This window comes from Galendromus occidentalis, unplaced genomic scaffold (genome assembly GCF_000255335.2).
Source record: "Galendromus occidentalis unplaced genomic scaffold, Mocc_1.1 scf7180000077440, whole genome shotgun sequence".
In the NCBI taxonomy this organism is placed as follows: Eukaryota; Metazoa; Arthropoda; class Arachnida; order Mesostigmata; family Phytoseiidae; genus Galendromus; species Galendromus occidentalis.
This window is the reverse complement of record NW_003805428.1, coordinates 1,162,101-1,175,263: the sequence shown is the minus strand read 5'-3', so window position 1 is coordinate 1,175,263 and position 13,163 is coordinate 1,162,101. Positions and strand designations below refer to the sequence as shown.

Genomic DNA, 13,163 nt, shown 5'->3' with positions numbered 1-13,163 from the left:
AATTGCTGTGACGCCGTGATTGCCGGGAGTGGGTCCTAGGACTCGATTCCGACGTGAATCGAAGCTAGCCGAGAGTCACTTCCTCCGAATCCGACCTCAGCGACATATAAAAACTAATGAATCGTCGTCGTGGGACGCTCATGTGCAAACAATTGTCTGAAACACAAGAAAAACAGTGTGTGAATATGTTATGCAGGACGAAGTATAGGACGCGCCGGGTCAGGAATATTTTAGCCTGTACCACTAAGGAGTTTGAGACGGATTCGAGATGATCCGATTTCTCTGATCTCGTTCGTCAGTTCCTTGGCGCTGCCTATGTAATTGAATATTGAATATTCAACCGTGTGGTGCGTTTTTCAAGACTGAGAAATTGTAAAGTCACTCGGACTCGGCGTGTCCTATCTCATGTCGCTAGCTTTCGAAGTTTCTAAACCGTAGCTCTTTCAGGATGCCGCTAGCGTATGGATCATTGCTACCACTGTTGCTTTCATGAGCGTTCAGGTATGATCTTAGAGTTTCCCAAGTATTTACAAGACGAATGAGAACACGTTACGGGCGATACAGAAACACAGACGGTAAAGTCGCTCAAAGCCCGATATTCGAACGCTCCGTGCGCGAAACCGGCTCGGTTGGAACAACCTCGAAGAGATCTAACTAAGTTTCATGTATCGAGATCTCTCTTGAATCGACCCATCCCTCTCCGTGAGTCGAAGTCTTCGCAAAGTAAAGTCTCCCGTTTCAATGCAGGTCTTCTACGTCATCATCGCCGCTCGTCTCTACCGTCGCTACAAGCGCGAGGAACTCGAGGTCCAGCCCCCTGCGTACCCTACTGACGTGAAACAGCCTCCCTCCCCTTCTTCGTCCATGTCCAACTATTTGTACAAGGTCTGAGAACCTTCTGAAGGAAGCACGCTCTGTTCATCGCTCCCTCCCGCGGGCGTCGCGTCAAAGTTTGCCCTGGTGCTGCATTCGCTGTTGAAGAGAGAGCCGATCGATCGATCGCTCGGACGAGACACGGAAGGTATCACGGAGGAGTCGTCAATCCAGAACGTATTAAGCTCAACACTCATTTGCCGAACGGGGAGGAGCGAGAGCGGAGTCAGCACTCCAGCACTGTAAATAGTCCTCATTTAAGAGTTTAGAGAGATCGATTGTGGCCATCAGTTGCACTCACGTAACAATGTACATAGAGCCATTGGCCATTCGTCGTATGCGAGAGCTTTTCGATCCTTCCGCTTGAACTTCGGAATATCTTCTCAATTTCATTCCTTCGTCCCTTCGAGACTCGGAATATCTAGTCCATGCTGGAGGATCGAAGCGAATTCTCGCGTCATTTCGAGTGTAGAGTTCGAACCAGGGAGGTGTGTATGCTCTGATTGTGGAATGTGGATTCTCTGCTTGTATCTTGATAGAAAATCGAAGAGTTCACGATCCGAGGCCCCCTTGATCGTAGGGAAGATCTGGGAGTGGAGCTCATGAGATCAACTATCAGGACACCATCGAATGCCTTCGGATTTGAATCCTTGCTCAGCGTAGCCATATCTGAGAATTTTTCATGTAAATAACCATATTCCAGGATGAGTGAGAGCGAAAGATATTAACGGTGTGAATCCTGAGATGGATGGTCATATAAAGATTTTCGAGATGGTTTCCATGTGTGTTCAGATAGATAACATGCTCTACAACAATCATTGCAGCAATCATATTGGTTGTGATAATAAATACGATTGTAATTGGCTTTTTTACACGTCTGTGGTCATTTTCCTTCGAAATCGGAAATTCTGAAGTTCTCTCGCTACATACTTCGATCGAGCTACTCATGTTCCCCGTTTCCTCCGTTATCTTTCTTTCATTTCATATTCTCCACCAGTCCATTCGGAGGAAGACGTCGGAGCTCACATCAAGAGGCGACCTCTAGGTGGATAAGGGCATCCAGCAGGGGGTCAAATTGATTTTGGTGCCGAATGCCACCGAGGGCCGAGGGCGGTCGATACTCGAGCCATCAGCTCCTCGCCACTCCCACATCCAGCTCTCGAATTCGCAAGAGCGAAGACGAACGACGATGTGGAAAACGCTAGAATAAGAATAACGCAGTGCGATCAATCCTTATTCGAGGGTCGGCATATCAAGATGTCCGAAATTCAGGATTTCTAATATTCCCTCCAGCAAACGCCAACCTACTCAACAGGAGCGATGGCACGCCCAAGCGGATGTTCCGTCCCTGAGAGATTCACGCGAGGAGGATCTCGGCAATTTTGAGTCCCTTGTCGTTCAACATCGCTCCACGACTCGAGTCTCTCGTTCTGAGAGCGACCGGAAAGATTGGATGGGTTTCCATCGAGGGATACAGAATGATGTCATTCCCACTCTGAGCGCAGTCATCCCGGGCGGAAATTCCCGCAGATGGGCTTCCCATCTCTACTCGAAGACTCGAGAGTCGAGACAATGAAAGCAGGAGAAGCTCGGATTGGGATCAGATATTTCGACGGAACCACGCCCAACCATGGATGGCCGACAGCCACGGCGAGGATAGACGGTCCAGCCGGACTAAACCCAAGGCGTCTTGCCGGGAATCCAGATGGAACGATGTCGCTTCTCCGACTTCTACACCAAGCCTAAGATCCTTAAACCGACCAGTGAGGAGAACTCGATGATGGCTCGAAGAAATAGTCTCGCCGTCCGAGCCCGTTAGAGTTAGACCTCAGCAGAGTATTAGCCTCATGGGCGCTCACTCAAGCTGGAATGCTGTTGAAGTCAGAAGACGCAAGCCAATGCGAGGAAGCACAGATGCCAGATAGAGGCAGGCGTTACAGTGAAGCGCTGGGAGAACGCGCCTAACCCGAGCCGTGCTCCCGGTGAATCTTGAGATGTCTCCGCCGCCGCCTCACAGATCCTCCTCATCCATCGTTGTCCCGAACGATGGGTTCCCTGTCGGTGAGTAAAGCTCTGATATGAAAAGGTATTCGACAGTTTCGCGCACTGATGCTCCCAGGGCAACTGAGGGCCCGAACGACTTCAGCATTGCTCTGATGCAATGCGAGCCCTAGATGATGATGTTGATGAAGCAGGAATTGAAATTGCTAACTTCACGGTCGGTCACCATGGACCTCAGCGCTCGTGTTCTTGACCAAGAGATATTATAACAATAGAACAGATCGAGCGAGAAGAGAACATCTCAATATTTATATCGATTCCGGAGAACTCTCTCAGAGGTTCTGGCTGCAGCGAGACAAATGCTGTCTCTCCACCGGGCCTTGACCGCATCCTCTCCTTTCTCTTCGTCTCCGAGTTGGCTCTGATGCCGGTCGGGAATGCTGCGAGAGCTGAGGCCTCGCCTTCCAATGGCCGTTGTTTGTGTAGTGGTTGGTGAGAAATCAGCTGAAATCTCGGGAATTGTTGGAGTATCCCCACGTGATTGAGAGTATATGCATCTCCGGGAAGTATCTCGAAAATGCCGGCGACTTTCCGAAGCTATAAAGGATGCACTTACTTGGGTTCCATACGTTTCGAGACCTATCATACCTTGGCAATGTTACCATGGCTAGTGGCTGAACTGCGCTTGAGTAGAGGAGGCAGCGTTCATCAAATCTCGATTGAGGTGAGCGGGTTGCGATGTAACACTGACTAATCACAGTGTCCAATATGAGTTCCTGGTCTTCCGGAGCCGTGAAAGATGAAGAGAGCGCAGAATCCGCTCACTCGAGCCCATCCGTGTCCTTCGCAACGGCGCAAGCTATCCCTCGTTTATCGAAAGAAGGGTTGAGCAGTCACCTCAACGGCAAAGACAATTTTCTGGAGCACTTGAGCTCCAGCCATCATCGTACTCGAAGCAGGGTCCTCGCGTGTGAGTCGAATGATATATATACGACCAACTCGTATCAGCGCCGTGAAAAGTTTCGGTATCGATGGAGAAAACTGCTATTCCTGTGACCGAGCTAGTTCGCTCGCTGGTCTCTGTGGTTGAAGGTCTTCACGGAAAGTGTTAGACCCCTCGGGAATCCTGAGACCCTGAAAGCGGGAAATCGGGATCACCCTCGAGACCATTGAACGCTAGGCGCCTGGGATAGGTGTTTCAATTTTACCGTTCTCCCGTCAGCGCCATCAAAGTACCTAATTTTCTACCACCTTCGGAACGCTGAGCCTGGCGAAATGCTATCCGCGGAGCACCATCGCAGAACTATCCCTGACTCGGGTCCGAGAACACATGGATGTCATACGCTCTCGTGATCTCAGAGCACCAATAGTATAAGCATTGGCTTCGAATTTTCACGAGAATATCGTCGTCCTAGTGACAGAGTCAAATGTCTCGCTAGACCTGATCCATTGCCAGGGGAGTCCCGCAATCTGAACAATCTCTACAGCTCTGCAGGAAGAAATGTCAGATTCAAGCTGAGCGAAAGCGGTATATCTGATTGCACGAATCACTCTTATAGGGCAGTTCTGCCTCCGAATCTAGATTTGAATTCCATTCCGGATCAAGGAGAGTATTCAGAAAATCACTGTGTTCAGACACGAGCTCAGGATCTCTCGCGTTGAGATTCAGCCTCAATCAATTCATAAAGAGCTGCTTGGTAATCGTTTATTTATAGAATGTGATGCGAGGGATGTCCGACTATTCTGAGTGGGAGCTGGCCAGTGGAGATGGTGTTGCCAGACTGCGGGTCTTCTACCTTTGAGTGAGAGCGGTTCCTTTCGCACCGGCGCCGTTCTCACCCTTAGCATCACTGGGCTTTCGAACGGTCGGCCTTGTCACTTGACCCCTTGACAGCAGCGGACCATTTTTCGACACTGTAATCGAAGAACGGATTGCCCGAGCAGAATCAACCATTAAATTTCTTCCTTCCTTGTACTTCCAGCTGACAACCGAGGGCAGACTCCTCGCCGTGAACAGAGAGAATTTGATTGTCCATAAACATTATCTGTCAACACTGTCAAAATTCTCTCAGATATCCCATGATCGAACTTTGTTCACCTACATCCAGAAGTACGCTCAAGTCGGAGACAACCAACCAGAAGTCAATTTGTGCCACGTCTATCAGGCACCGAACGTGGCCATGGCGAGTCATTTTTAGACTGTCACTTTCTGAGAACCGTGCCCTAGTCAGTCGTAGAACGTTGACGAGAATATCACTAGCATGAGCAGCGCACGACACCAGAATTCCGGATGGTCGCTCTACCCATTTATAATTTCTTTTTTCCTCCTTCTTCAACAGGTAAAAGAATTATTCAGCTCTATTCGGGAGCTCTCCAATCATCTACGTCGGGAAGATCTGCCACGCTGCGTCGCTAATCTCGATTGTGTTGCGTCGTTCGAAGTTCTCTACGTGGGGAAACTGCGGCTCGGTGATCCTCAAACTTCGAGGAATAAAATCGACGAGGGAGTCCGAGTCTGCTCCACTGGACTCATCGACCACAGGAGGGACTCGATCCCCGTGGGTACGAAAAGCGCCTCCTTACCTCGAAACCATCAAATCAGCCTCGATGCCACCGGGAGTCGCTCGATCCTGAGCGCCCTGAAGCAGATCACGCCGAGCGGATTGCTCGATAGGAATTCTCGACCACAGCCACAGAAGATGGAAACTCGGAACCGGACGATGATACTCATCATCGGTAAAGCGCAACTGGTTTTGCTGAGCGCCGATAAGAAACAAGTTTCGTGGAGCAAAAACTTCGGCGAAGTACTCAACTGCGCTGAAGGCAACAACTTCTCGGACCATTTCGCAATTACGTGCGTCGACGCCAGTGAGACGAGCAGCCTTCCGTATGGTCGATTGGTATTCAAGTGCTCGTCACCGGCAATCGCCAGTGAGATCGTTCTGTCGGTGAAGCAATCCAAGGAGAATGTCGCCAAGAAGACGGGTAGGTACGATGACAAGGAATCAACGAGGTCCCTGTCACTCTGGAGTTCTGGAGTGCGAATGGGGCTTCACGCTCTCCTCGATCACGATGAAGAAAAAGAAAAAACGGATCAAGAGTGACGAATGGGTGATGGGATCGGATCGTGGCGGGCAAGTCGGAGAGCCGACTCAACCATCGATGTGCAGCTTGTTAATTTTCTCATTTCTTCTCAGATAACAAACTGGCGACCCACAATTTCGGCTGCGAGGCGTGTCCGATGCTGAAATTCCACAACCTCTGTCTGAGATTGGAGAACATGGATGTTGAAGAATCTTGGCGCCTCATCGAAAATTGGGTCCACAATGTTATCGACGACTCGGATCGAGAAAACGTCTTGGGAAAGATACCATCGGAAGATCTGAATTCACCTCAGCAACGCAACGAAGTATTTATGTACATGCTGCGCGAGCATTTCGAATTCAAGCAGAAAATGCATTTCCATCAGCCCCAAGGTGCCAAGGAAAAGGCGGTTTTGGGACTGTTCAAAGACATCAAGGAAAAAGCTCAGAAAACACTGTCTGCGTCGTTTGAAACTCTTCTGAAGGTGAAGAAATGTCACTCTACAGGGGAGCTTCGTTCGTCTAAATATTCATTTCGGCCATCCAAGAGAAGTGGTTTATCTGGAATTGCAAGTAAGAGATATCGATGATGATTTCAGCCTCAGCGGCAGAATTCGCTCCCCGAACGCACCGTTTCCAACCCGCTCGACAGGACAGGCTCCGGGAGTGCTCTGCCTTTGATAGAGCTGAAGAGCTTCGTCGGCGCATCTTCGAGCGAGGAGAGCGTGGCGGGCAGGAAAGTGTCGACCGAATCTCTCCATCGTTCGAGAGAATACCTCTCTGTGTGAGTTACCCGGCCGAATGATGAGGTGCCTCGACCTCTTGCGGATCGCAGATTCCAATATTGGGATTCGGTTCCAGGGTCGAAGAACTTCCGGAGAAAAACTCCAAGTCTCCTGAGCCGATCGGAGCTCAGCTGAGCCCGGAGAGGAAATCACCGTGCAGAGCCTTGCAGCCTGTTGCTCTCATACCTCCACCACCGCCTCCACCACCTCCTCCACCCAGGAGCTACCCCCACTTCAAGCTACCGACGCCGACATCAATTCCTAATCGTAGGAACATGATCAGGCGTATTTCCAGAAAAACTTCCAGATCGGATCTCCCGTCTGAACTAGCGAGCCGGAAACGAACTTGCGGGGAGCTCAAGGAGCTGTGGCGTAAGGCCATCAAAGAAACCATTATGCTTAACAGAATGGAGCGAGAAAACGAGAAAATCAAGATACAGCAGACAGAAATTGAAAGGTTTGCCGTCGCTCCCCTGAGTCACGCTTTGCAACGTGGATGTGGCGATAAATTTCGAGTGGAAGGAAAGAAATCGATTTCCCGGCATGACTCAAAAGAGTTTTCGCGGGCCTTTCTCTCCGCGAATCGTTCAAAGACTAATTCTCGCCAATCCCCGACTTAGGAAACAAATCTGTCTGGACTACCCCGAAACGGGCGCTCCCAACGAGGCCAGCTGGGAAGCTCTACTGAAGAATCGATTCGAAAATCAGGAGGAACTAATCCTGGTTTTGGTTAGACAAGGGGTGCCGAAATGCCGTAGAGGCGAAATATGGCAGTTATTCAGCAAGATTTACAATCGGTTCCTCTATCGCGGCCCGATCGACCTCGCTTCCCCAATATTCATAGGTGAGAGGAAGGTACTCGAACTCCGCTCGAGGGAAACATCGAAACATTCAGGCTCCCGAGATCCTGTACCCGAAAGAACTCAGTCCATTGCCTCTCTGCAGCCGACTACGCGTCCTTGCTGGAGATGCTCACCGAGAACCAACATCTCATCCTCGTGGACCTGGCCCGGACGTTCCCGAGCCACAAATTCTACAAAGACGGATTCGGGGAGGGACAATTGTCCTTGTTCAATGTCCTAAAAGCTTACTCTATAGTTGATCCAGAAGTTGGCTACTGCCAGGGCTTGGCATTCGTTTCTGGAGTCCTCTTACTTCACGGGACCGAAGAAGAAGCGTTCCACCTCCTGAAGCACTTGATGGTACAGCTCCGGTTCAGACAATTATATTTGCCAAACATGGAGGGTCTGCAGGTTCAATTATACCAGCTTTGGCGCCTCCTCCACGACATCCACAACGACCTGTATACGCATTTCGAGAAATTCGAAATGGAACCGGCGCTCTACGCTACGCCTTGGTTCCTGACCTTGTTCGCCTCCCAATTCCCGCTAGAGCTCGTCGTGCGTGTTTTCGATCTCATATTCATTCAGGTAATCCAACTTCGATACCCGTGGATTTTGTGGGATGTTCGTAATTGGCACGGGGATGCTCCTGAGCTAGATCGAGGATCGAAAACCATGAACTAAAAAAAGCGGGGATCTTGCAGGGTGCAGAAGCCGTCATAAAAGTCGCATTGGCCATATTATGCGTGCACAAAGAAAACTTGATGGAATGCGTCGATTTTGAGGGGCTGTCCGACTACTTGAAATATAAAGTTCCCGTTCTCAACGAGCAGCAGATCCAATCCATTATACAAACGGCATCGCAGTCAAACCTCTCGAGATGCATTCTGGAGTACGACGTAGAGTTTCATCTTATCCAGGAAGAGGTCCTTCACTCCCCCCAGCATTGTCAGGAGAGCGACGGTAAAGATTTTAATGTGAAGAACGATCTCGAGCAACAGATTTCCGCTCTGAGATCGCAGAACCAGCATCTCCAACTCGAGATCCAGAATCTCCAGGAGCAGCTCCAGGTTAATCACAGACTTGCATTCCTCACATTCCGTAGAAACGAGGATTTCGACGTGCTGGAATCGGGAAGACTCAATCCCATGATTGTCTTGCAGGTCGCCCACAGCAAGGGTTTGATGTTGGAGGCTTCCGTTGAAAGCCACAGATCGACCGTGAAAAGATTGGAAGGCTTCATTAGGGGAGTTCGTGACGAGAAGGATGCCTTGATTCATTCAGTGAACGCTCTGCGCAGAAGAATCGGCCATCTGGAAGAAGACGCCAAACAATCTCAAAGAGAAACGCCTCCGTTCTTCACCATACGGCAGGCTTCAAACGAAAGTGATGATGAGAGTAGCGACTTCAGTCATCACGATGGCGTTTGACATCTACGGAGACAACACTGAAGGCTCCCCAGGGGGTGACCTTTATATCCGTCAGAAAATTCCGCGAACCGCAACACACGAGAGGTCATTATCTTTCCGGATGGGGACTATTTTTGAAAATTGTGATTCCGCCGAACTAACTCGCGTGCACAGTCCCTATCTGTAATATAGTCCTATTATTTTTCTCAATAAAGTTTAGTTTATGAGCGTGTCGAAACAGAGACCAATCATTGCAGACTCTTCCCAAGAATCATTCTCTTGAGTTCCTCAACTGTCCGGATCGGAAAAGGGGACTCACCACAAGCCTATTCCGAGCACGAGGCATAAGGGTTTCTTGGAAAAGTCTTAAAAACTATACTTTATTTGGCGAACCTCGGGGACAGAGACTCACGCCGAGAGTAGAGTGAGTCGAAGGTTTTTCCGGAAGAAAAGAACAGAGACTAGAAGAGGTGAAAGATTTGGCTCTCTGATGTGACCATGTCATCCTAGTAGTGACCGTAAGAGGAGCCGTGGCCGTAGACAGGGGCGTGAGCGTAGGCGGCAATGGGGGCGGCAGCGACCTTAGCGAGAACGGGAGCGGCAGCGATGGTCTTCACTGCGATGGGAGCGGCGTTGTAGAGAGCAGCAGCGGGAGCTGAGGGAGCGGTTCCAGGCTCGTTTGTCTTGATAGTTGCACGGAATCCGAGAGCGTCGGCAACGTAGTCTACCTGACGGGCAACACCGCGGGCATCGGTGAAAGAGTAAGATCCCTTCTTGTTGTTGTGGGCGTCGGAGACCTCGTGGCGAGATTGTTTGGTTCCGTACTCATCGACGGAGTCGTATCCGAACTGGTAAGGCTGGGGAGCGTAGGCGATGGCAGCCTTAGCGACAACGGGGGCGGCAGCAGCGTAAGCCAAAGGAGCAGAGAATCCGTATCCACCGTACGCTGGGGCAGCAATGGCACCGGCGTTGGCGGCGGCGATAGCCACGGAAGCGACGACGATCTAGAATGCCGAACGAAACGGGACTTAATTCCGACGAAACGGTGCCGAGTGGGAGCCACGAGACCGATGTTCGTGGAGGTTACCCGCACTGAACCTTCACTCATCGAGTTATCACTCGTACCTTGGCGAACATAGCGGAATCCAGAATAAAAATATTCTGTTGTGACGACTGCTGGTTTACGTACGTTTATATGTGGTCAGTCGGAGTGGTAGATCGGTAGGCGGGTGGGGCTTCATGACTACCGGTTCGGGTCTCACCAAGGTCGAATTCTCGCCTTTCGTTCACTACCACGTTGAACTCACCTCTGATTACAACAACGGAAGTAAAACTGGTAGCACGACAATTCTGTCGATGTCTGCCAGTAATCGCCGGCATCGCTATCATCAATCTCATCGTCATTTATCCGCGGAATCACCGTCAGCTCCGCGTGAGGGATCCGTCTGAGACAGAATATCTACCGAAGACCAACTGACGACGTAACGCGACGTCCCGCGACCCTTGGGGATGCTCATCGCTTGCAACCGGATCGCATAATGAAAACAATAGGATCAATCGTGTAAAGGAAACCAATTGTAGTCGGTTTACGTAACCTGCGTGTGATGATTAGCTTGAGACGGTGGGACTAGCTCAACAATGCTGCAGAGAAAGCTCTGGGGTCGCATGAGAGCGTAGGCCGCTGGTCAGGGCGATTGAGAGTCGCTCGTTATGTGTATAGCCACTTATCGTGGCGTCTTCAGGGGTTGGTTCAAGTCCAAAACAAAAGCGGGGAGGCACTTAATTTTCACGTGATCTTCAAGGCTCCTCGTTTCCAAGATTCAGATCTACCCGAAGAAGCACTCAATTAACAGAAGCAAAGTGGTTTTGTTGCGGTGAGCTTATCTTCGTTCATGACCAATTCCATTCCAGATTCCGCTTTTCTCTCACTCGGACCCGACAGTCCCGCCTGCCGATGACCTCTGCTGCTATCGGATGCCCGGAATTCCCCGCGATGAGGCGTCCATCTTTGCAGTTCGGTCGAGCGCCACAAGATTCAGCCGATTCTCCAATGATGATGGTCATCATCGTGATGTTCATTTTAGAGAACATCTAACGACATTTGGAGACTCTTCTCACTTATCCGGTGATGCATCCACTCGTTGGGAGGATGTTGTCTGTCTACCACTCCCGAGCAGAGTCTACAGACGTCAGTAGGTTCCCTTGTGCATTCCTTGACGCTGCCATTCTCTGTCCCTTCAATCTCTCCGATCCAGCGAAGCCATAGACCTGATCACTTCGGAAGTTTGCTTTATCCCTCGATCACGATAATCACGGGGATCCAAACCCGGATAAAGGGGTCTGCTCGGAGATCACCGTGGATGCTCTCTATTCGCCCTGAGTATTTCATAATATGATTTGATTTCTCGCAAGGCAATGAAGTCCCGGGGGGTACAGGAAAAAGGTTTCGTTTTAATTCAATCACAGCATTCAGAAGCAGAAGGGGAAAAATAAATACAGACAATCCTATAACTTTGGGATATAGACTAGATGAGAGATTTAGTAGTGTCCGTAGGCGTGACCATAAGCGGGAGCGTGGGCGTAGGCCGCGATGGGAGCAGCAGCTACCTTAGCGAGGACCGGAGCAGCGGCAATGGTCTTGACAGCGATGGGGGCAGCGTTGTAGAGAGCAGCAGCGGGAGCAGAAGGAGCGGTTCCAGGCTCGTTGGTCTTGATGGTGGCACGGAAACCGAGAGCGTCGGCGACGTAGTCGACCTGACGGGCAACACCACGGGCATCGGTGAAAGAGTAAGATCCCTTCTTGTTGTTGTGGGCGTCAGAGACCTCGTGGCGGGATTGTTTGGTTCCGTACTCGTCGACGGAGTCGTAACCGAACTGGTAGGGCTGGGGAGGGTAGGCGATGGCGGCTTTGGCTACAACGGGGGCGGCGGCGGCATAGGCCAGAGGGGCGGCATGAGCCGAGGCGTATCCGTAAGCGGGAGCGGCCAAGGCAGGGGCGGCAAGACCGTATCCTCCGTAAGCCGGAGCGGCGATGGCACCAGCATGGGCGGCGACAGCCACAGAGGCGGCGACGACGAGCTGTAATTTCGTGGGGATGGTGATAATGTGGGCCCACAGTGGAGACTCCGTCCGTACAAATATTCTCCCCAGGGCACCAGCTGCTGATCTCAGCGAACTCGGCCTACCTTGAACATGTTGTTGTTGTAGAAGTGAGTGTTAGACAACAGTGAATGGACACTGGCCTACGAGCGGAATTTATAGTGACCGAAAAGAAAGGGCGGTTCCTCAATGTCAAGGAAAGACGCGGCAACTCGCTCGCCAGGCGGGTGGACAGGCGGGCAAGCGGGCGAGCTGGATGGATTGCCGGTCGGTCGACCATTCGCTCGGTCGAAGAACGAAGAAGGGCCTCAAAGACGAGCTTCGACCGTAAATCGCGATCGACCTAACCGCAGCTGTTTCTGTAACTATTCCAATCCTTCTGCGCGGCTAGAAACGCTTCCAAGGGTGTCAACCGCATTGATTGGTCGGTGATAGCTTGGGCAGGCGTCGCTTCGGTGTGCTAAGGAGTCTGGAACGGAACTTGGGATGAGGTGTTGGAACCGGAAATACTGTACAGTCAGGAGGTGGAATCTTCATTCTTCGGACATGACGGGTCCTAATCTAACGGTTTCCCTATTTTTTCGAGTGCCGCCGCTACCTCTCGGTCTAGATGAGGATCTCACAGTGCCGGGAATATCTGTGGATAACAAGGCCGTCCCGACTTCCTGGATCGAATTCAGTGTCTCGGTGATCGATAAGGACGAAGCCTTTTCTGCAGCCTCGAGTCTTCCGATGCTCCTGCGAACTTCGACTCTACATTCTGACGACTGTAACCACCCCTCTCAATCTCCCTTTGTTTCTTCTCTTGTAATTTCTCTCGGACGTGATCAATCAATCCCAAGTCAGATTCGACTCCCCACCCATAGCGCCATGGAGGACATCCCTTTCCATTCCGAAATCCAGTAATGAGACAATATCATTCGTTTCGCGGCAGCTCTCAAAGAAGAGCCGAGCGACCATCGCAGCGGAGAGTCTAACTAGAAATCATCCCTTCTCAACAAAGGAAAATCGAGATCGACTTCGATTTCGACTGCTCATAATTTATTCGGGTTGTCCAAGACAGTGGAAGGG

General features: G+C 50.8%; 3 protein-coding genes across 3 annotated transcripts in view; 2 read left to right on the top strand and 1 right to left on the bottom strand.

The window, feature by feature from the left end:
* The window catches only part of LOC100905771 (uncharacterized), a 90,649-nt gene extending 89,758 nt beyond the window's left edge, over window positions 1-891 (top strand). The window contains exons 5-6 of the mRNA XM_003743143.3: window positions 448-501; window positions 748-891. Of these exons, the coding sequence (XP_003743191.3) occupies window positions 448-501; window positions 748-891 (198 nt within the window). The remainder of the gene's footprint in view (window positions 1-447; window positions 502-747) is intronic.
* A 2,560-nt stretch (window positions 892-3,451) lies between these two features.
* On the top strand, window positions 3,452-9,033 carry plx (PTB_TBC1D1_like and TBC domain-containing protein plx). The gene is made up of 10 exons (XM_018639467.2): window positions 3,452-3,598; window positions 4,857-5,057; window positions 5,214-5,859; window positions 6,072-6,442; window positions 6,557-6,741; window positions 6,819-7,199; window positions 7,363-7,586; window positions 7,688-8,172; window positions 8,289-8,654; window positions 8,748-9,033. The coding sequence occupies exons 1-10, from the start codon at window positions 3,452-3,454 to the stop codon at window positions 9,012-9,014; spliced, it is 3,273 nt and encodes a 1,090-aa protein (XP_018494983.2). The 3' UTR covers window positions 9,015-9,033.
* Window positions 9,034-9,350: 317 nt separating this feature from the next.
* On the bottom strand, window positions 9,351-12,215 carry LOC100905626 (cuticle protein 19.8). The gene is made up of 4 exons (XM_018639466.2): window positions 12,179-12,215; window positions 11,550-12,071; window positions 10,119-10,166; window positions 9,351-9,997 (listed from the first exon to the last, which is right to left on the bottom strand). Exons 1-4 carry the CDS (start codon window positions 12,185-12,187, stop codon window positions 9,500-9,502), a joined length of 1,077 nt encoding a protein of 358 aa, XP_018494982.1. The 5' UTR covers window positions 12,188-12,215; the 3' UTR covers window positions 9,351-9,499.
* Between the last annotated feature and the right edge of the window lie 948 nt (window positions 12,216-13,163).